Source organism: Coregonus lavaretus (genome assembly GCF_964263955.1).
Source record: "Coregonus lavaretus genome assembly, chromosome: 1".
Taxonomy (NCBI): domain Eukaryota; kingdom Metazoa; phylum Chordata; class Actinopteri; order Salmoniformes; family Salmonidae; genus Coregonus; species Coregonus lavaretus.
In genome coordinates, this window is record NC_139988.1 from 73,569,465 (window position 1) to 73,592,775 (window position 23,311).

At 43.2% G+C, this 23,311-nt stretch overlaps 1 protein-coding gene across 2 annotated transcripts in view; it reads right to left on the minus strand.

The window, feature by feature from the left end:
* tlcd3bb (TLC domain containing 3Bb) overlaps nt 1-23,018 on the minus strand; it is a 65,992-nt gene extending 42,974 nt beyond the window's left edge. For both annotated transcript variants that reach the window (XM_084178870.1, XM_084178869.1), the window contains exons 1-2: nt 22,781-23,018; nt 13,090-13,281 (exon numbers count right to left, since the gene is read on the minus strand). In XM_084178870.1, coding sequence (XP_084034996.1) covers nt 13,090-13,214 — 125 coding nt within the window. In that variant the 5' untranslated portion in view covers nt 13,215-13,281; nt 22,781-23,018. The remainder of the gene's footprint in view (nt 1-13,089; nt 13,282-22,780) is intronic.
* Nucleotides 23,019-23,311: the final 293 nt, after the last annotated feature.

Sequence of the window (23,311 nt, forward strand, 5' to 3'; positions counted from 1 at the left end):
TTTGCTCGCCATTCACCGTGAATCCCTTTGATCTGCCCGTCAGCATCCAACTTGAAATAGACTTGCAGTGTGACTCGGATTTGAAGGGCAAATTTGCCGCAGCTGGCTTGGACACATTTAATCAAAATCTCTTGCCAGGTTACCCCAACTTGACAGCCCTCGCTGCAAAACTGTTGTGCATGTTTGGAACCACATATCTTTGTGAGCAAGTTCTCTGTAATGAGCATAAATAAAAGAAAGCTGCGCTCAAGGCTCACGCACAAGCACTTGAATCACATCCTGAAGTTGGCTGCCACTCAGGATGTGACGCCTGATATTGATGCGCTGGTGAAAGCTAAAAGATGCCAGGTATCAGGAGTCAAATAAACTATGCAACCCCACTTAAAGTGCTACATGAGACACCCTGATATAGTTCTGTGATCTGTGATATACTTCTGTGAATCACTGAGGCATTGTGTGTTTGTGTGTTCTTTGTCCTCAGAACTTTCAAATAACTTGAGGTGTTTTATGATTAATAGTGATGTTGTGCTTTTGGACACACTGTCCTCAGGCTCCAGCTTTATGTTTACATGTTTTTATGTTGATGTGCTATTGTTTTTAATTGATTGTATTTTATTTGTATATTTAACCTATTCTTGACTCTGTGGTTCTTGCACTTGTTTGGGGAACAGGATTTCATTCTTTTTATCTACATTTCTGCCTGAGAAATGACCCCCTGATATAGTTCTGTGATCTGTGAAACAGTTCTGTTAATCACTGAGGCATTGTGTGTTTGTGTTCTTTTTCTTTAGAATTTTCAAATAAACTTGACGTGTTTTATGATTAATAGTGATGTTGTGCTTGTACTATTTTGGACACACTGTCCTCAGGCTCCAGCTTTATGTTGTATGTTGATCGTATTAAAACAAAGAAAACAATCTGAAGTTGTTGTTTTTAAGTTATATATACCATGATTTTTCCGGTCCGGCCCACTTGGGAATAGATTTTCCTCCATGTGGCCCCTGGGCTAAAATGAGTTTGACACCCCTGCACTACGCCGTCATGGATTAAAATCCTGCAGCGCACGCAAGGTCCCCCTGCTCAAGCCAGCGCATGTCCAGGCCCGTCTGAAGTTTGCCAATGACCATCTGGATGATCCAGAGGAGGAATGGGAGAAGGACATGTGGTCTGATGAGTCAAAAATAGAGCTTTTTGGTCTAAACTCGTGTTTGGAGGAAGAAGAAGGATGAGTACAACCCCAAGAACACCATCCCAACTGTGAAGCATGGAGGTGGAAACATCATTCTTTGGGGATGCTTTTCTGCAAAGGGGACAGGACGACTGCACCGTATTGAGGGGAGGATGGATGGGGCCATGTATCGCGAGATCTTGGCCAACAACCTCCTTCCCTCAGTAAGAGCATTGAAGATGGGTCGTGGCTGGGTCTTCCAGCATGACAACGACCCGAAACACACAGCCAGGGCAACTAAGGAGTGGCTCCGTAAGAAGCATCTCAAGGTCCTGGAGTGGCCTAGCCAGTCTCCAGACCTGAACCCAATAGAACATCTTTGGAGGGAGCTGAAAGTCCGTATTGCCCAGCGACAGCCCCGAAACCTGAAGGATCTGGAGAAGGTCTGTATGGAGGAGTGGGCCAAAATCCCTGCTGCAGTGTGTGCAAACCTGGTCAAGACCTACAGGAAACGTATGATCTCTGTAATTGCAAACAAAGGTTTCTGTACCAAATATTAAGTTCTGCTTTTCTGATGTATCAAATACTTATGTCATGCAATTAAATGCAAATTAATTACTTAAAAATCATACAATGTGATTTTCTGGATTTTTGTTTTAGATTCCGTCTCTCACAGTTGAAGTGTACCTATGATAAAAATTACAGACCTCTACATGCTTTGTAAGTAGGAAAACCTGCAAAATCAGCAATGTATCAAATACTTGTTCTCCCCACTGTATATATACACACACACACACACACACACACACACACATATAAGGATACATATATACATATACATACATACACACACACACACAGTCGTGGTCAAAAGTTTGGAGAATGACACAAATACAATATTTTCAAAGTTTGCTGCCTCAGTTTTGATGATGCCAATTTGCATATACTCCAAAATGTAATGAAGAGTGATCAGATGAATTGCAATTAATTGCAAAGTCCCTCTTTGCCATGAAAATGAACTTAATCCCCCAAAAACATTTCCACTGCATTTCAGCCCTGCACAAAGGACCAGCTGCCATCATGTCAGTGATTGTCTCGTTAACACAGGTGAGAGTGTTGACGAGGACAAGGCTGGAGATCACTCTGTCATGGTGATTGAGTTAGAATAACAGACTGGAAGCTTTAAAAAGGAGGGTGGTGCTTGAATTCATTGTTCTTCCTCTGTTAACCATGGTTACCTGCAAGGAAACACATGCCGTCATCATTGCTTTGCACAAAAAGGGCTTCACAGGCAAGGATATTGCTGCTAGTAAGATTGCACCTAAATCAACCATTTATCAGATCATCAAGAACTTCAAGGAGAGAGGTTCAATTGTTGTGAAGGCGGCGTCAGGGCATCCATTAAAGTCCAGCAAACGCCAGGACCGTCTCCTAAAGTTCATTCAGCTGCGGGATTGGGGCACCACCAGTGCAGAGCTTGCTCAGGAATAGCAGCAGGCAGGTGTGAGTACATCTGCATGCACAGTGAGGAGAATACTTTTGGAGGATGGCCTGGTGTCAAGAAAGGCAGCAAAGAAGCCACTTCTCTCCAGGAAAAACATCAGGGACAGACTGATATTCTGCAAAAGGTACAAGGATTGGACTGCTGAGGACTGGGGTAAAGTCATTTTCTCTGATGAATCCCATTTCCGATTGTTTTGGGCATCCGGAAAACACCTTGTCCGGAGAAGACAAGGTGAGCGCTACCATCAGTCCTGTGTCATGCCAACAGTAAAGCATCCTGAGACCATTCATGTGTGGGGTTGCTTCTCAGCCAAGGGAGTGGGCTCACTCACAAATTTGCCTAAGACCACAGCCATGAATAAAGAATGGTACCAACACATCCTCTGAGAGCAACTTCTCCCAACCATCCAAGAACAGTTTGGTGACGAACAATTTCCAGCATGATGGAGCACCTTGCCATAAGGCAAAAGTGATAACTAAGTGGCTCGGGGAACAAAACATCAACATTTTGGGTCCATGGCCAGGAAACTCCCCAGACCTTAATCCCATTGAGAACTTGTGGTCGATCCTCAAAAGGCGGGTGGACAAACAAAAACCCACAAATTCTGACAAACTCCAAGCATTGATTATGCAAGAATGGGCTGCCATCAGTCAGGATGTGGCCCAGAAGTTAATTGACAGCATGCCCGGGCGGAATGCAGAGGTCTTGAAAAAGAAGGGTCAACACTGCAAATATTGACTCTTTGCATAAACTTTATGTAATTGTCAATAAAAGCCTTTGACACTTATGGAATGCTTGTAATTATACTTCAGTATACCATAGTAACATCTGACAAAAATATCTCATAACACTGAAGCACCGAACTTTGTGAAGACCAATACTTGTGTCATTCTCAAAACTTTTGACCACGACTGTACACACACACATACAGTATCTCACAAAAGTGAGTACACCCCTCACATGTTTGTAAATATTTCAGTATATCTTTTCATGTGACAACACTGAAGAAATGACACTTTGCTACAATGTAAAGTAGTGAGTGTACAGCTTGTATAACCGTGTACATTTGCTGTCCCCTCAAAATAACTCAACAATCAGCCATTAATGTCTAAACTACTGGCAACAAAAGTGAGTACACCCCTAAGTGAAAATGTCCAAATTGGGCCCAATTAGCCATTTTCCCTCCCCGGTGTCATGTGACTCGTTAGTGTTACAAGGTCTCAGGTGTGAATAGATAGCAGGTGTGTTAAATTTGGTGTCATCGCACTCACACTCCCTCATAATGGTCACTGGAAGTTTAACATGGCACCTCATGGCAAAGAACTCTCTGAGGAGCTGAATAAAATAATTGTTGCTCTACATAAAGATGGCCTGGGCTATAAGAAGATTGCCAAGACCCTGAAACTGAGCTGCAGCACGGTGGCCAAGACCATACAGCGGTTTAACAGGACAGGTTCCACTCAGAACAGGCCTCGCCATGGTCGACCAAAGAAGTTGAGTGCACGTGCTCAGCGTCATATCCAGAGGTTGTCTTTGGGAAATAGATGTATGAGTGCTGCCAGCATTGCTGCAGAGGTTGAAGGGGTGGGGGGTCAGCCTGTCAGTGCTCAGACCATACGCCACACACTGCATCAAATTGGTCTGCATGGCTGTCCTCCCAGAAGGAAGCCTCTTCTAAAGATGATGCACAAGAAAGCCCGCAAACAGTTTGCTGAAGACAAGCAGATTAAGGACATGGATTACTGGAACCATGTCCTGTGGTCTGATGAGACCAAGATAAACTTATTTGGTTCAGATGGTGTCAAGCGTGTGTGGCGGCAACCAGGTGAGGAGTACAAAGACAAGTGTGTCTTGCGTACAGTCAAGCATGGTGGTGGGAGTGTCATGGTTGGTCTGGTGCTGCATGAGTGCTGCCAGCACTGGGGAGCTACAGTTCATTGAGGGAACCATGAATGCCAACATGTACTGTGACATACTGAAGCAGAGCATGATCCCCTCCCTTCGGAGACTGGGCCGCAGGGCAGTATTCCAACATGATAACGAACCCAAACACACCTCCAAGACGACCACTGCCTTGCTAAAGAAGCTGAGGGTAAAGGTGATGGACTGGCCAAGCATGTCTCCAGACCTTAACCCTATTGAGCATCTGTGGGGCATCCTGAAACGGAAGGTGGAGAAGTGCAAGGTCTCTAACATCCACCAGCTCCGTGATGGCGATTTCCAAGATGGCGTAGCAGTGCGGTCGCTTTTATTTTTCGTCCTGTGTAAATATCCCGTTTCTTGTTTTTTTGTCCTGTGTAAATATCCCGTTTCTTGTTTTTTTGTCTATATTTCTCAATTTTTTACTTTCATTCTTTAACTAAATATACTTTCCTGCAACCCGCCTCACCCAACGTGGAAAGGATTCTATTATTTCTTTATAACTTTCATCAAGAACCGTAAGCTGAAAATAGTGGCTACCTGTTATTAGTCACCGTTAGCGTCTTCACCATTGTCCGTGGCCTACACTATCCACCAGCCAGCTCTAGCTCTAGCCTGGACAATTCGTCGGCCAGTCTGCACAGCGTGCTATCGACCCAGCGTGCTATCGACCCAGAGCTTATTGGACTTTCTGCCGGAATCACTGGACCCTAGCGCCGGATCATCACAACCAGCTAGCTAGCTGCAACCTGTTGTTGGCTGATTACCATTACCATTGCCCTATAGCAAGCACCAGTTAGCCTTGAGCTAGCCTCAGGCCCATCTCCCGGCTATCTATCTCTGTCAACCGGACGGGACCTCCTAGTGTTGACACTGAGCCCTGCCGATCCAACACGACTGGTTTGCCGACGAAATAGTCTGATGTGGTTTCAACAGGCTTCCCGTTGCGACGACCACGAAGATCCATCTGCCACCCCCGGCCCGCTAGCACACGCAAACCACAACTGTGCTCCCTGCTAGCTGTGCTGAAGCACCAATTTGAACTGCTCTCGGACTCACATATTGCTGTTCACTGGACCTTATGATCACTCAGCTGCACAGCTGATGCCTGCTGGACTGTTCCTTTACACGGTACCCTGTCCTGTTTATTCTGTTTAGTCTTAGCCCAAACGTTATCGCTATTTCCAGTTGTGTCTTAGCTCTCTCTAATAACACATGTGACTGCTTTATGCCTCTCTCCCATGTCAATTATGCCTTGCCTATTGCTGTTTGGGTTAGTTCTTATTATACAATTTCAATGTAGAACCCCTAGTCCCTCTCAAACTGCCTCATACAGTTCCTTTGTTCCCCCCCCCCCATACACGCCGAGACCGGCTCAATCGATGCCTCCAATGACGCTATCTCTTTCATTGTTACCCAACGCTTAGGGTTACCTGAACTGTACTCATATCCTTCCATATCCTTTTCTGTACATAATGCCCTGAATCTTTTCTACAACGCCCGGAGAACTGCCCCCTTTATTCTATGTACCCAACGCACTAGAAGACCAGTTCTTAAAGCCTTTAGTCGTATCCTTATTCTAGTCCTCCTCTGTTCCTCTGGTGATGTAGAGGCTAACCCAGGCCCTGCAGCCCCCAGTATCACTCCTACTCCCCAGGAGCTATCATTTGTTGACTTCTGTAACCGTAAAAGTCTTGGTTTTCTGCACATAAATATCAGAAGCCTCCTTCCTAAGTTTGAGTTATTCACTGCGTTAGCACACTCCGCCAACCCTGATGTTCTAGCAGTGTCTGAATCCTGGCTTAGGAAGGCCACCAAAAATTCTGAAATTTCCATCCCCAACTATAACATTTTCCGTCTAGATAGAACTGCCAAAGGGGGTGGAGTTGCAATCTACTGTAGAGATAGCCTGCAGAGCTCCATCATACTATCCAGGTCTGTGCCCAAACAGTTTGAGCTTCTACTTCTAAAAATCCACCTTTCCAGAAATAAATCTCTCACTGTTGCCGCTTGCTACAGACCCCCCTCAGCCCCCAGCTGTGCCCTGGACACCATATGTGAATTGATCGCCCCCCATCTATCCTCAGAGTTCGTACTGCTTGGTGACCTAAATTGGGATATGCTTAACACCCCGGCCATCCTACAATCTAAACTAAATGCCCTCAATCTCACACAAATTATCAACGAACCTACCAGGTACAACCCTAAATCCGTAAACATGGGTACCCTCATAGATATCATCCTGACTAACTTACCCTCTAAATACACCTCCGCTGTCTTCAACCAGGATCTCAGCGATCACTGCCTTATTGCCTGCGTCCGTAACGGGTCCGCGGTCAAACGACCACCCCTCATCACTGTCAAACGCTCCCAAAAACACTTCAGCGAGCAGGCCTTCCTAATTGATCTGGCCCAGGTATCCTGGATGGATATAGATCTCATTCCGTCAGTAGAGGATGCCTGGTTGTTCTTTAAAAGTAATTTCCTCTCAATCTTAAATAGACATGCCCCATTCAAGAAATACAGAACTAAGAACAGATATAGCCCCTGGTTCTCCTCAGACTTGACTGCCCTTGACCAGCACAAAAACATCCTGTGGCGTACTGCATTAGCATCAAATAGCCCCCGCGATATGCAACTTTTCAGGGAAGTTAGGAACCGATATACACAAGCAGTTAGGAAAGCAAAGGCTAACTTTTTCAAACAGAAATTTGCATCCTGTAGCACTAACTCCAAAAAGTTTTGGGACACTGTAAAGTCCATGGAAAATAAGAGCACTTCCTCCCAGCTGCCCACTGCACTGAGGCTAGGAAACACTATCACCACCGATAAATCTACAATAATCGAGAATTTCAACAAGCATTTTGCTACGGCTGGCCATGCTTTCCACCTGGCTACCACTACCCCGGCCACCAGCTCTGCACCCTCCGCTGCAACTTACCCATGCCCCCCCCGCTTCTCCTTCACACAAATCCAGACAGCTGATGTTCTAAAAGAGCTGCAAAATCTGGACCCCTGCAAATCATCTGGGCTAGACAATCTGGACCCTTTCTTTCTAAAACTAGCCGCCGAAATTGTCGCAACCCCTATTACTAGCCTGTTCAACCTCTCTTTCGTAACGTCTGAGATCCCCAGAGATTGGAAAGCTGCCGCGGTCATCCCCCTCTTCAAAGGGGGTGACACTCTAGATCCAAACTGTTACAGACCCATATCCATCCTGCCCTGCCTTTCAAAAGTTTTTGAAAGCCAAGTCAACAAACAGATCACCGACCATTTCGAATCCCACCGTACCTTCTCCGCTATGCAATCCGGTTTCCGAGCTGGTCATGGGTGCACTTCAGCCACGCTCAAGGTCCTAAACGATATTATAACCGCGATCGATAATAGACAGTACTGTGCAGCCGTTTTCATTGACCTGGCCAAGGCTTTCGACTCTGTCAACCACCGCATTCTTATTGGCAGACTAAATAGCCTTGGTTTCTCAAATGACTGCCTCGACTGGTTCACCAACTACTTCTCAGATAGAGTTCAATGTGTCAAATCGGAGGGCCTGTTGTCTGGACCTATGGCAGTCTCTATGGGGGTGCCACAGGGTTCAATTCTTGGGCCAACTCTTTTCTCTGTGTATATCAATGACGTCGCTCTTGCTGCTGGTGACTCTCAGATCCACCTCTACGCAGACGACACCATTTTGTATACATCTGGCCCTTCATTGGACACTGTGTTAACAAACCTCCAAACGAGCTTCAATTCCATACAACACTCCTTCAGTAGCCTCCAACTGCTCTTAAACACTAGTAAAACTAAATGCATGCTCTTCAACCGAACGCTGCTTGCACCCGCCCACCCGACTAGAATCACTACTCTAGACGGGTCTGACCTAGAGTATGTGGACAACTACAAATATCTAGGTGTCTGGTTAGACTGTAAACTCTCCTTCCAGACTCACATTAAGAATCTCCAATCCAAAGTTAAATCTAGAATCGGTTTCCTATTTCGCAACAAAGCCTCCTTCACTCATGCTGCCAAACATGCCCTCGTAAAACTGACTATCCTACCGATCCTTGACTTCGGCGATGTCATTTACAAAATAGCCTCCAACACTCTACTCAGCAAATTGGATGTTGTCTATCACAGTGCCATCCGTTTTGTCTCCAAAGCCCCATATAATACCCACCACTGTGACCTGTACGCTCTTGTTGGCTGGTCCTCACTACATATTCGTCGCCAAACCCACTGGCTCCAGGCCATCTATAAATCACTGCTAGGCAAATCCCCGCCTTATCTTAGCTCATTGGTCACCATAGCAACACCCACCCGTAGTCTGCGCTCCAGCGGGTATATCTCACTGGTCATCCCCAAAGCCAACACCTCCTTTGGCCGCAATTCCTTCCAGTTCTCTGCTGCCAATGACTGGAACAAATTGCAAAAATCTCTGAAGCTGGAGACACTTTTCTCCCTCACTAACTTTAAGCATCAGTTGTCAGAGCACCTTACCGATCACTGCACCTGTACACAGCCCATCTGAAATTAGCCCGCCCAACTACCTCATCCCTATATTGTTATTTATTTTGCTCATTTGTACCCCAGTATCTCTATTTGCACATCATCTCTTGCACATCATTCCAGTGTTAATACTAAATTGTAATTATTTTGCACTATAGCCTATTTTATTGCCTTACCTCCATAACTTGCTAAATTTGCACACACTGTATATATATGTATTTCTGTTGTATTTTTGACTTTGTTTTGTTTTACCCATATGTAACTCTGTGTTGTTGTTTTTTTATCGCACTGCTTTGCTTTATCTTGGCCAGGTCGCAGTTGTAAATGAGAACTTGTTCTCAACTGGTTTACCTGGTTAAATAAAGGTGGAAAAAAAATAATAATAATAATAATAAAAAAAATGTCGTCATGGAGGACTCCAGTGGCAACCTGTGAAGCTCTGGTGAACTCCATGCCCAAGAGGGTTAAGGCAGTACTAGAAAATGATGGTGGCCACACAAAATATTGACACTTAGGGCCCCAATTTGACATTTTCACTTAGGGGTGTACTCACTTTTGTTGCCAGCGGTTTAGATATTAATGGCTGTGTGTTGTGTTATTTTGAGGGGACAGCAAATGTACACTGTTATACAAGCTATACACTCACTACTTTATATTGTAGCAAAGTGTCATTTCTTCAGTGTTGTCAAATGAAAATATATATTAAAATATGTACAAAAATGTGAGGGGTGTACTCACTTTTGTGAGATACTGTACATACACATACATAAATATATACACACACACACACAGTTGAAGTCGGATGTTTACATACACCTTAGCCAAATACATTTAAACTCAGTTTTTCACAATTCCTGACATTTAATCCTAGTAAAAATTCCCTATCTTAGGTCAGTTAGGATCACCACTTTATTTTAAGAATGTGAAATCAGAATAATAGTAGAGAGAATTATTTATTTAAGCTTTTATTTCTTTCATCACATTCCCAGTGGGTCAGAAGTTTACATGCTACCAAATACTAATCGAGTGTATTGCCTTTAAATTGTTTAACTTGGGTCAAACGTTTTGTGTAGCCTTCCACAAGCTTCCCACAATAAGTTGGGTGAATGTTGGCCCATTCCTCCTGACAGAGCTGGTGTAACTGAGTCAGGTTTGTAGGCCTCCTTGCACGCACACGCTTTTTCAGTTCTGCCCACAAATTTTCTATAGGATTGAGGTCAGGGCTTTGTGATGGCCACTCCAATACCTTGACTTTGTTGTCCTTAAGCCATTTTGCCACAACTTTGGAAGTATGCTTGGGGTCATTGTCCATTTGGAAGACCCATTTGCGACCAAGCTTTAACTTCCTGACTGATGTCTTGAGATGTTGCTTCAATATATCCACATAATTCTTCTTCCTCATGATGCCATCTATTTTGTGAAGTGCACCAGTCCCTCCTGCAGCAAAGCACCCCCACAGCATGATGCTGCCACCCCCGTGCTTCACGGTTGGGATGGTGTTCTTCGGCTTGCAATCCTACCCCTTTTTCCTCCAAACATAACGATGGTCATTATGGCCAAACAGTTCTATTGTTGTTTCATCAGACCAGAGGACATTTCTCCAAAAAGTAAGATATTTGTCCCCATGTGCAGTTGCAAACCGTAGTCTGGCTTTTTTATGGCGGTTTTGGAGCAGTGGCTTCTTCCTTGCTGAGCGGCCTTTCAGGTTATGTCAATATAGGACTCGTTTTACTGTGGATATAGATACTTTTGTACCCGTTTCCTCCAGCATCTTCACAAGGTCCTTTGCTGTTGTTCTGGGATTGATTTGCAATTTTCGCACCAAAGAACGTTAATCTCTAGGAGAGAGAACGCGTCTCCTTCCTGAGCGGTATGACGGCTGCGTGGTCCCATGGTGTTTATACTTGCGTACTATTGTTTGTACAGATGAACGTGGTACCTTCAGGCGTTTGGAAATTACTCCCAAGGATGAACCAGAAATTTTTTCTGAGGCCTTGGCTGATTTCTTTTGATTTTCCCATGATGTCAAGCAAAGAGGCACTGAGTTTGAAGGTAGGCCTTGAAATACATCCACAGGTACACCTCCAATTGGCTCAAATGATGTCAATTAGCCTATTAGAAGCTTCCAAAGCCATGACATCATTTTCTGGAATTTTCCAAGCTGTTTAAAGGCACAGTCAACTTAGTGTATGTAAACTTCTGACCCACTGGAATTGTGATACAGTGAATTATAAGTGAAATAATCTGTCTGTAAACAATTGTTGGAAAAATTACTTGTGTCATGCACAAAGTAGATGTCCTAACCGACTTGCCAAAACTATAGTTTGTTAACAAGAAATTTGTGGAGTGGTTGAAAAACAAATTTTAATGACTCCAACCCTAGTGTACATACAGTACCAGTCAGTCAAAAGTTTGGACACACCTACTCATGCAAGGGTTTTTCTTTATTTTTACTATATTGTAGAATAATAGTGAAAACATCAAAGCTATGAAATAACACATATGGAATCATGTAGTAACCAAAAAAGTGATCAACAAATCAACATTTATTTTATGTTTGAGATTCTTCAAATAGCCATCCTTTGCCTGATGACAGCTTTGCACACTCTTGGCATTCTCTCAACCAGCTTCATGAGGTAGTCACCTGGAATGCATTTCAATTAACAGGTGTGCCAAGTCCATATTATGGCAAGAACAGCTCAAAAAAGCAAAGAGAAGCGACAGTCCATCATTACTTTAAGACATGAAGGTCAGTCAATATGGAACATTTCAAGAACTTTAAAAATGTCTTCAAGTGCAGTCGCAAAAACCATCAAGCGCTATGATGAAACTCTCTCTCATGAGGACCACCACAGGAAAGGAAGACCCAGAGTTACCTCTGCTGCAGAGGATACGTTTATTAGAGTTACCAGCCTCAGAAAGTACAGCCCAAATAAATGCTTCACAGAGTTCAAGTAACAGACCCATCTCAACATCAACTGTTCAGAGGGGACTGTGTGAATCAGGCCTTCATGGTCAAATTGCGGCAAAGAAACCACTACTAAAGGACACCAATAATAAGAAGAGACCTGCTTGGGCCAAGAAACACGAGCAATGGACATCAGACCGGGGGAAATGTCAAACCGCCGTGTCTTTGTGAGACGCAGAGTAGGTGAACGGATGATCTCCACATGTGTGGTTCCCACCATGAAGCATGGAGGAGGAGGTGTGATGGTCTGGGGGTGCTTTGCTGGTGACACTGTGTGATTTATTCAGAATTCAAGGCACACTTATCCAGCATGGCTACCACAGCATTCTGCAACAATACGCCATCCCATCTGGTTTGGGCTTATCATTTGGTCTTCAACAGGACAATGACCCAAAACACCTCCAGGGTGTGTAAGGGCTACAGTGAGGGATAAACTTTTTTTTTTTGTTATTCTGTCTCTCACTGTTCAAATAAACCTACCATTAAAATTATAGACTGATCATTTCTTTGTCAGTGGGCAAACATACAAAATCAGCAGGGGATCAAATATTTTTTTCCCTCACTGTATTTGACCAAGAAGGAGAGTGATGGAGCGCTGCATCAGATAACCTGGCCTCCACAATCACCTGACCTCAACCCAATTGAGAAGTTTTGGGATGAGTTGGACTGCAGAGTGAAGGAAAAGCAGCCAACAAATGCTCAGCATATGTGGGAACTCCTTCAAGACTGTTGGAAAAGCATGCCAGGTGAAGCTGGTTGAGAGAATGCCAAGAGTGTGCAAAGCTGTCATCAAGGCAAAGGGTGGCTATTTGAAGAATTTCAAATCTCAAATATATTTTGATTTGTTTATCACTTTTTGTTACTACATGATTCCATAGGTGTTATTTCATAGTTTTGATGTCTCCACTATTATTCTACAATGTAGAAAATAGTAAAAATAAAGAAAAACGCTTGAATGAGTAGGTGTGTCCAAACTTTTGACTGGTACTGTATATATGATCCCCACTTTTCCTCATCTCTCACCTGGCTGACACTATGACCGCATCCCCTTCGCTCCACCTCAGTGCAGGGATGTACTTGAGGCATTGCTTAGAGAGCACATACAGGCCTGGAAAGAAGACAGACCCGGCAGCCAGGATGGTCAACATGGTCCAACGTGTTTGTCTTGGTGGCAAAGTTCAGCAGGTAGTCTGGTCTTTGAGACCTTTCTTCCCTCTGAAAATGGAAGCACCAAGATCAACAATTTCAAAACAAGCAGGCAACTAATGCACTAATAAAGTTGTTTCCTTTCTTTTATCATGTGTCGCCAAAGGGACACAGACGATTAAGTGGGAAAGGGGCATTGGGACAAAAATAGCACCAGCACAGAGTGGAGAAGAGGGCATTTGTTAAATTTACAAAGGGGCAGAGAGGGTTAGTGCATGTGGATGATGGTGGTGATGCTGAGGGCTGGATGTGGTGGCTGGTGAGTGATTTTCATAGATGAGGAAGCTCATTGTGCTAACATGACAGGGTGGCCATCTAAGGTCATTATGAACCTTATCACTACTAGGGCTGTGGCGGTCACAAAATTTCGTCAGCCGATGATTGTCAAGCAAATAACTGTCGTCTCATGGTAATTGACCGTTAATTAACATAAACACATTTCGCATCTCCTGGATTCCACACATAGCCTACAAGCCATTTAAGTATAATAAATCCATGTAATATAGCATACACCTTCACAATAAATCCATTATTTATTTTAGACAGATCTAGAGACACATTATATGAAGAAAATGTAGTCTATTTCAGAAGAAAATAATAGCATACTCTGAGTTGTCCTTATGTTAGGTCCTGATGTGGCTATGCCAAATGGCTGTGGGCTACACTAGTTCATTTAGCAGACAAGATTTGCTTATAATTCAGTGGCATTATTTTATACTATTTTATAGCAAGAAGAATACAATTGAACAAAGCTGAATAAAATATAAACATTTTCTTCAAACGATTTGAGGGAGTGCACACATGCGGCTATTCTATGTTGAGCGGTTAACAAAATAGGTACTCCTATATGTTTAATTTAGAGTTATTAATGTAACTTTAGTTCTACAATCGTTGGGCTATATGTTTGGATTTTTAATACATTATAAGGCTGCATGATGACACTAATGATGATTTGAACAATTTTGCTTGAACGGCATGTGCTCTGCTTTGTTCTTTATACAGGCTGTACACATTCCAAGTCTCTCATTCACAATTTGACAAGCACTTGACAATGCCTCGAATTTAAAGGCGGCATCCCCTTTGTGGCCGTAATGCACCCTAAAAAAATCCATGCCTTTTGCGGCCCGGAGTGCTGTGTTGTGCTCTTCTCCCTGAGTGTGCTGCGCAATCCGAAGCGCCTCTCACTCACATGGCTCTCCGTCACGTGATCGGGTCTTTCTCACAGGCTACAAGTGAAGACAGACACATCGGGGATGCAACTGTGTGCATCCTTATCCAATTCCGAGGTGCATATTGAAGATATTGGAAGAACTGTCCACATTTACTTTTCGTCAGCCAACAAGATGAGTAGGCCTAATGAACTTCAAAAGCACTAGCCTATGTCAATCTACTATCCCCCATAATACAAAAGTTTACCTATTCTGTGCAAGAAATAAATATTCCAAACATAGTCTGGGACAGTTGTGGGATGTGATAGATCCCAAATGAATATAACTACTAGCATCAAAAAAACATGTTTTATGCAATGTGGCTGACGCAACAGATCAGAACGTTTAGCTTAAAATGTTGATAAACTATTAGTCTATTTCTTCACATTATAAGCGCAGCAATGCGCATATGGTAGTACGCTATAAGCGCAAATGTTCCATTAGCAGGAAAACCCCATTATCAAAAGTGACCGCAAATGTAGGTGCCCTCCTGGACACCTACAGTACCCGATGTCACAGGAAGGCCAAAAAGATCAAGGACATCAACCACCCGAGCCACTGCCTGTTCACCCCGCTATCATCCAGAAGGCGAGGTCAGTACAGGTGCATCAAAGCTGGGACCGAGAGAATGAAAAACAGCTTCTATCTCAAGGCCATCAGACTGTTAAATAGCCATCACTAGCACATTAGAGGCTGCTGCTGCCTATTGAAATCATTGGCCACTTTAAGAAATGGAACACTAGTCACTTTAATAATGTTTACATATCTTGCACTACTCATCTCATATGTATATACTGTATTCTATAATATTCTACTGTATCTTAGTCCATGCCGCTCTGTCAAGGCTTGTCCATATATGTATATATTCTTAAATTCCATTCCTTACTTAGATTTGTGTGTATTGGGTACATGTGAAATTGTTAGATATTACTTGTTAGATATTACTGAACTGTCGGAGCTAGAAGCACAAGCATTTCGCTACACCCGCAATAACATCTGCTAAACACAAGTATGTGACAAATACGATTTGATTTGATATAATGCTTTTATTATAAAGGTGCATTTTTATGGTGAAAATGATCTTCCCCAAACTTGAAACCCACGCGCTGCTTACATATGCCAGTTAGGCTCTACACCCCTTGTAAAGCGCATTAATGTGCTTAATTTTAAGAAGTTATTTGGCCACTTTAGTTGTGATACAAACCTTATTAAAACATATATTGGCTAGGCTAAATGAGGTGTGCGACCATGATTCGAAAAAGTTGCAAAGAAAGGCATTGTTTCTTATACTGGGCATCATTCACAAGTGATATTATATAATTCACAAGTGATAGGCTAATATAGTCACCCATCAGACTTTTCTTGATTTAATCTTGTCTTTACATATACTAAATAATATATCTGTGACATTTGTTTTGATTTAGAATGGACCATTATCATGCACCTGTATCGAAAACAGGGGCAGCAGAAAAAAATGTCATCTATGCACTGAAATAGCGAATGGAGGACGCTTTTCCCCGTGGTTTATTTTCATGCCAGCCAGGTAGGCTATACTCCTGTTGTATATATAAGCAATGTGCTTAGTATTACGAGAGTTGAGAAATACATATTTGGCCTAGCTTATAGAAAGCTGATGGGATCCTGGTCTTTTCATATCACTTTGGAAATGTTGGCAACATGAGCTCTCATGAAGTGTTTGATTAGAATTGAGATTACATTTGCATTGATGTCAGAGTGATTAGAGGGACAATAGAGTGCTTAGTACCAGGCAGTTAGCAAGTTTGGTAGGCTACTAATGACCAGCATCAGAGCTTGCAGAAGCCTAATTACCGTGACTAAACGGTCATGTGGAATTTGAATGCCTTCATGACTTGTGACCGCCGGTGTGGCGGTGATACGGTCACCGCAACAGCCCTAATCACTACCAACTCAGGCCTGAGGCATGCACGTTGATCCCACACAATGCAGCATGGTTGCTCCGACTAGACGTAACATAGTCAACGTTTTTTTGAGTACCTCCTATTCGTATGAGGTTACGAATGGTCGGTTACTTAAGACAGAAGGTTACTTAAGCCATAAACGAAAGGAGGGAGGTTGGTTGGGGAGGATGGGTGGGCGTATAGGCCTAACGGTAACTTTGCAACTACTTGCGGTGGCTGCTCTTTCACTACAATACAGTACAGCAATACAAAAATAGTAGCCTACTGGAGCGCATTTCATTTATTTACCCAAGAGAGTTGTTACATATATGGGCTTTTATGTTTCTGTCGTCCGCAATGTGCTGTAGCCTATATATCATAGGTAATATATTGGATATCAGCACAATCATTTGGGCTTTTTTTGGCCTTGGGCTCATAAAATGTATTTAATGTAGGGCTCAAATGTATTTAATGTATGGCTCATCAGGCTCAGGTAGCACCAGGCTTGAATTTTCATGCGGATCAAAGCCATACATATTTATATGCTTTAGAATGACACAAATACCGGGTTACCCGGGAGAAATGTGGTTTATTCCTCGGGATGGAACATTTGTAAAATACTGGGAAAATATTCAACCCTAGTGTGTATTGATGGGGACAAAGTAGTAAAATGTTGGCTTATCACTGACTAGTGTATGTCCAACAGACGAATCCTGCTGCTGCTGATGACCTTGACACCAGCTTTAGCAGTACAGATCCTGGGATCAAGCTCAAGATCATCTGATTCAGAAGAGGGAAAAACACAGGGCTGGCAAGACCCAAAGTGTATAGTCTATGTCCAAGGTCATGGAGCTCATGAAGTTCTGCCAGACCACCTGATATTGCCTAAGACAAGACGAGGTTCACCAGCTGAAGAACATTCAGGAACTTGACTTGAGCGCTCAGCCAACACAACATCCATATTCAGTTAGACTGATGTTATAGTGTAATATAGAATGCCTTGTATGCTCACAACTGCATTGTGGTATAGATCTTGCTACCTCTTGTACATAGTGTATGTTTATAATGGAGTACAATTTAAATTTTATATTTTTTACAAGTGTACTGACAAGTGACTAAATGATTCCAGCTGCATCAGAACCCAATTAAGTGTTAAATTCAACTTCTAGATCAATTGATGAAATGTATTTTGGAAGTACAGTGCCTTGCAAAAGTATTCATCCCCCTTGGCGTTTTTCCTATTTTGTTGCATTACAACTTGTAATTTAAATGGATTTTTAATTGGATTTCATGTAATGGACATACACAAAATAGTCCAAATTGGTGAAGTGAAATTAAAAACTTACTTGATTCAAAAAATTATAAAAAATAAATAGCAGAAAAGTGGTGCGTGCATATGTATTCACCCCCTTTGCTATGAAGCCCCTAAATAAGATATGGTGCAACCAATTACCTTCAGAAGTCACATAATTAGTTAAATAAAGTTTCAATCTAAGTGTCACATGATCTGTCACATGATCTCAGTACATATACACCTGTTCTGAAAGGCCCCAGAGTCTGCAACAACACTAAGCAAGCGGCACCATGAAGACCAAGGAGCTCTCCAAACAGGTCAGGGACAAAGTTGTGGAGAAGTACAGATCAGGGTTGGGTTATAAAAAAAAAATATCCTAAACTTTTAACATCCCACGGAGCACCATTAAATCCATTATGTAAAAAATGGAAAGAATATGGCACCACAACAAACCTGCCAAGAGAGGGCTGCCCACCAAAACTTAGGGACCAGGCAAGGAGGGCTTAATCAGAGAGGCAACAAAGAGACCAAAGATAACCCTGAAGGAGCTGCAAAGCTCCACAGCGGAGATTAGAGTATCTGTCCATAGGACCACTTTAAGCCGTACAGAGCTGGGCTTTAAGGAAGAGTGGCCAGAAAAAAGCCATTGGTTAAAGAAAAAAAGAAGCAAACACGTGTGGTGTTCGCCAAAAGGCATGTGGGAGAATCCCCAAACATATGGAAGAAGGTCCTCTGGTCAGACGAGACTACAATTGAGCTTTTTGGCCATCAAGGAAAACGCTATGTCTGGCGCAAACCCAACACCTCTCATCACCCCAAGAACACCATTCCCACAGTGAAGCATGGTGGTGGCAGCATCATGCTGTGGTGATGTTTTTCCATCGGCAGGGACTGGGAAACTTTTTGTTACATTACAGCCTTATTCTAAAATGGATTTAAAAAATAATACTTATGTAAATAAACTACACACAATAACCCAAAATGACAAAGCGAAAAAAGGTTTAGAAATGTTTACAAATGTATTTAAAATAAAAACAGAAATACCTTATTTACATAAGTATTCAGACCCTTTGCTATGAGACTCCAAATTGAGCTCAGGCGCATCCTGTTTCCATTGATCATCCTTGATATGTTTCTACAACTTGATTGGAGTCCACCTGTGGTAACTTAAATTGATTGGACATGATTTGGAAAGGCACACACCTGTCTTTATAAGGTCCCACAGTTGACAGTGCATGTCAGAGCAAAAGCCATGAGGTCGAAGGAATTGTCCGTAGAGCTCCGAGACAGGATTGTGTCGAGGCACAGATCTGGGGAAGGGTACATTTTACATTTTTAGTCATTTAGCAGACGCTCTTATCCAGAGCGACTTACATTTTTCACGGTACCAAAAAATTTTTGCAGCATTGAAGGTCCCCAAGAACACAGTGGCCTCCATCATTCTTAAATGGAAGCAGTTTGGAACCACCAAGACTCTTCCTAGAGCTGGCCGCCCGGCCAAACTGAGCAATCGGGGGAGAATGGCCTTGGTCAGGGAGGTGACCAAGAACCCAATGGTCACTGACAGAGCTCCAGAGTTCCTCTGTGGAGATGGGAGAACCTTCCAGAAGGACAACCATCTCCGCAGCACTCCACCAATCAGGCCTTTATAGTAGAGCGGCCAGACGGAAGCCACTCCTTAGTAAAAGGCACATGACAGCCCACTTGGAGTTTACCAAAAGGCACCTAAAGACTCTCAGACCATGAGAAACAAGATTCTCTGGTCTGATGAAACCAAGATTGAACTCTTTGGCCTGAATGCCAAGCGAAACCTGGCACCATCCCTACGGTGAAGCATGGTGGTGGCAGCATCATGCAGTGGGGATGTTTTTCAGCGGCAGGGACTTGGAGACTAGTCAGGATCGAGGCAAAGATTAACGGAGCAAAGTACAGAGAGCTCCTTGATGGAAACCTGCTCCAGAACACTCAGGACCTCAGACTGGGGCGAAGGTTCACCTTCCAACAGGACAACTACCCTAAGCACACAGCCAAGACAACACAGGAGTGGCTTTGGGACAAGTCTCTGAATGTCCTTGAGTGGCCCAGCCAGAGCCCGGACTTGAACCCGATCGAACATCTCTGGAGAGATCTGAAAATAGCTGTGCAGCAACACTCCCCATCCAACCTGACAGAGCTTGAGAGGATCTGCAGAGAAGAATGGGAGAAACTCCCCAAATACAGGCAATACCCAAGAAGACTTGATACTGTAATCGCTGCCAAAGGTACTTCAACAAAGTACTGAGTAAAGGGTCTGAATAATTATGTAAATGTTATGTTTTTTTATTTTAATAAATTAGCAAACATTTCTACAAAACTGTTTTTGCTTTGTCATCATGGGGTACTGTGTGTAGATTGATGATGGGAAAATGTAACCCATTTTAGAATAAGGCTGTAAAGTAACAAAATGTGGAAGAAGTCAAGGGATCTGAATACTTTCCGAAGGCACTGTACTTCTCATTTTACTTTTAATTCCATCTTCCATTGACTAGATAACCTCCTAACTTGCTTTGTCACACAAGGAGGCTCTATAGTGGCGCTTTGATGATTTGTGATTTGCCGAAAAACAACAAGCTACAGGCGCCACTCTGCATAGGCTATTCTAGTTGAGCAGTGGAGAACATACTATAAACTTTTTATCCACAACTCTTTGTCCATCGCAGTTGTAATCGACTGAAGCCAAAATGTTCCAAACTGGAGATTTAAACAATGATGGAGGATCCTCCAATTCTGGTTTATCGACCCCACCACTCACCATGTACACAGTTCCAGGCTGCGCCTCACAAAATGATAGTTTGAAAACAGCCAGTTAAGATTTGAATTTTGATTGCAACGTGCACATAGGCTGTAGTTGTTTTAACGGAATAGCCTACAATGTCTTTTCAGCTCAGATTTACCCACGAGGCAATGGCATCCAACGCAGCGTAGGCATAGCCTATAGGCCTAGTGTTTTATTTATTTTTAATCAATATTTTTTTATGTATTCATTCGGATTCACAGTGTGGACCAAACCGAGGTCCCTGTACCGAACGGTTCGGTAAAAATACGTGTACTGTTACAGCCCTAGTAGAGTCTAGTACTGGTCGCCCCCACTAGCACAGTAGGCGGGAGGCTGGGGCGACATCGTGTGCTAGCTTTGGGGCGGCAGGTAGCTTAGTGGTTAAGAGCGTTGTGCCAGTAACTGAAAGGTCGCTGGTTCTAATCCCCGACCCGACTAGGTGAAAAATCTGTCAATATGCCCTTGAGCAGGGCACTTAACCCTAATTGCTCATGTAAGTCGCTCTGGATAAGAGCGTCTGCTAAATGACTAAAATGTCAATGTGTACTGGAGAAAATCATTCCCGACAGGCGGGGTCAAAGGACACGGTCGACCGATCGTCCCCGCTAGCACAACCCTGTGTAGTAGTTAGCAACACCGTATGCTTGCTAGTTAGCTAAAACACGGTGTCGCTCCCGCCTGCTGTGTACCAGTCCTCCTTAGGACTAGCTGGCTGAACAACTGCTCTCGCAGTCGTTAACAGAACTGCGGGGAAACAGTGCCCGACAGGCCTACCAGAGTACACTCCAGTCAAAACTGTTCGCTGCTCTGGCACCCCAATGGTGGAACAAGCTCCCTCACGACGCCAGGACAGCGGAGTCACTCACCACCTTCCGGAGACATTTGAAACCCCACCTCTTTAAGGAATACCTGGGATAGGATAAAGTAATCCTTCTACCCCCCCCCCCCCCAAAAAAAAAAAAACATTGTAAAGTGGTTATCCCACTGGCTATAAGGTGAATGCACCTATTTGTAAGTCGCTCTGGATAAGAGCGTCTGCTAAATGACGTAAATGTAAATGTACAGCTAGCTAACTGCCGTTGTCACCCTCGCCCCTTCTTCAGTGGGGTTTATCGGCGGCTGGCATCCAACGCTATTGTGCATTATCGCCACCTACTGTACTGGAGCCGCGCACCCCCGGCCAGTCCTAACTTAAAAATTGATCAATAGAACGGGGTTCCTGCACATGCAGGAATGACCCGAATTGGGGGCCGCAATTGCACCTTTCTCGGTCAAACTCATCGTCAATATCTCTAACGCACAGATATGGGGCAAGAAATTGTAAATTATTAAATAAATTGTATATTATTAGTCCACTGGACCCATAATTTATTTTCTCTGGAAACGGAAGAGCTCCACAAAATAAGCATATGAATAGCCATGTTGGTCAATGGTAGCTAGCTGGTTGGCTAAAGACGAGAGTCGGTGCATTGTAAATACGCAATGCGCTATCGTGCCATCTCGAATTAAATGCAGATAAGATTACTTGCATGCTGGCTGACCACTTATTTAGATAACTAGTTATATTTTGGTTATTGCACAGCTTTGAGCTTACAAAAAATGTAATACTTTAAAACATGACCAGCTTGCTGTAGCATCAGTGGACTTGTTCACACAGGCTAACGTTAGTTACAGCTACCTAGCTAATGAACAGTCACAGATAAAAAAGGAAATCTTTGGCAGTGATGTTCAATCACACATGGCAAAATCAGGCAGTAAGCTATACTGCCGGCTAGATAACGTATGCTAAATTATCTAGCTAGTGTTAGTTCAACGACAATATACACGTTCTTTATAGAACACGTATAAAACCAAGGGTACATATTGAATCTCAATAGTACCAAAAAATGGTGGTAAAAGGACAGAATACAGTACAATAGCTAGCTAGAAAGCTAATATTTAGCAGCTAGCTAACACTGACCAGTTACCAACATTACTATCTAGCTAGCTAACAATGCCTTTTCAGTGCATCGAGTTGAGCACGAATACCTAGCTAGCTAAGCCAAAACACCACGAACGTTTGAAAACCAAGCCAAGTAGTTAGCTAGCTCGCATGATGTGGGTAGGTAGCTAACGTTAATTCTAATATTACCATTAGACAACTCACGTTAGTTCACTCCTGTTCTGGCCTAGCCAAAAAGGACCAGTAGCGGTAGCTAGCTAGCCACTTGGCTAACACAAACATGCTAGCTAGCTAAATCGAAATGAATGGAACGAAGTTAGGGAGATTTACATAGATATTTTGCAGTTGAGTCAGCGGCCTGTCGAAACTCGTGTCCTGGAAAAAGCGATTAGCGAAGTCCCGGGGGTGCCCGTCTGGATGATCCACATGTTCTAACTGTTAGTTTTTGACCCCAAATATATCTTACAATAAAAGTGCTGTGCAAGGGCTTCCAAAATTTCGATTGTTACTCCTTCCAAAAGATTTCGACCAGCCAGTGACTGTGCCTGGCGACGCTCTAGCACCTCAGCTGGACAACATGACGGTTTGCAACTGTAAAAAAACAACAAAAAATACTCCAGATGTTGACTGCTAGCACATTGCTTCAGGATAACACAAAACTTGCCTCTCCTAGATTTGCGGATAGCAAAAACTAGATAAATGTGGTCTGGCAGCAACAGCGTTCAGGGGCGGATTGGCAATCTGGCAGATGGGCTGGACCATTTTTTTGTTGACGCATACAAAAACATGTTTTTTTATATAAAAAATAAAACAATGAAAAAAGGTGACATGGCTGACGGCCATGGGAATGTTAAGATTTTT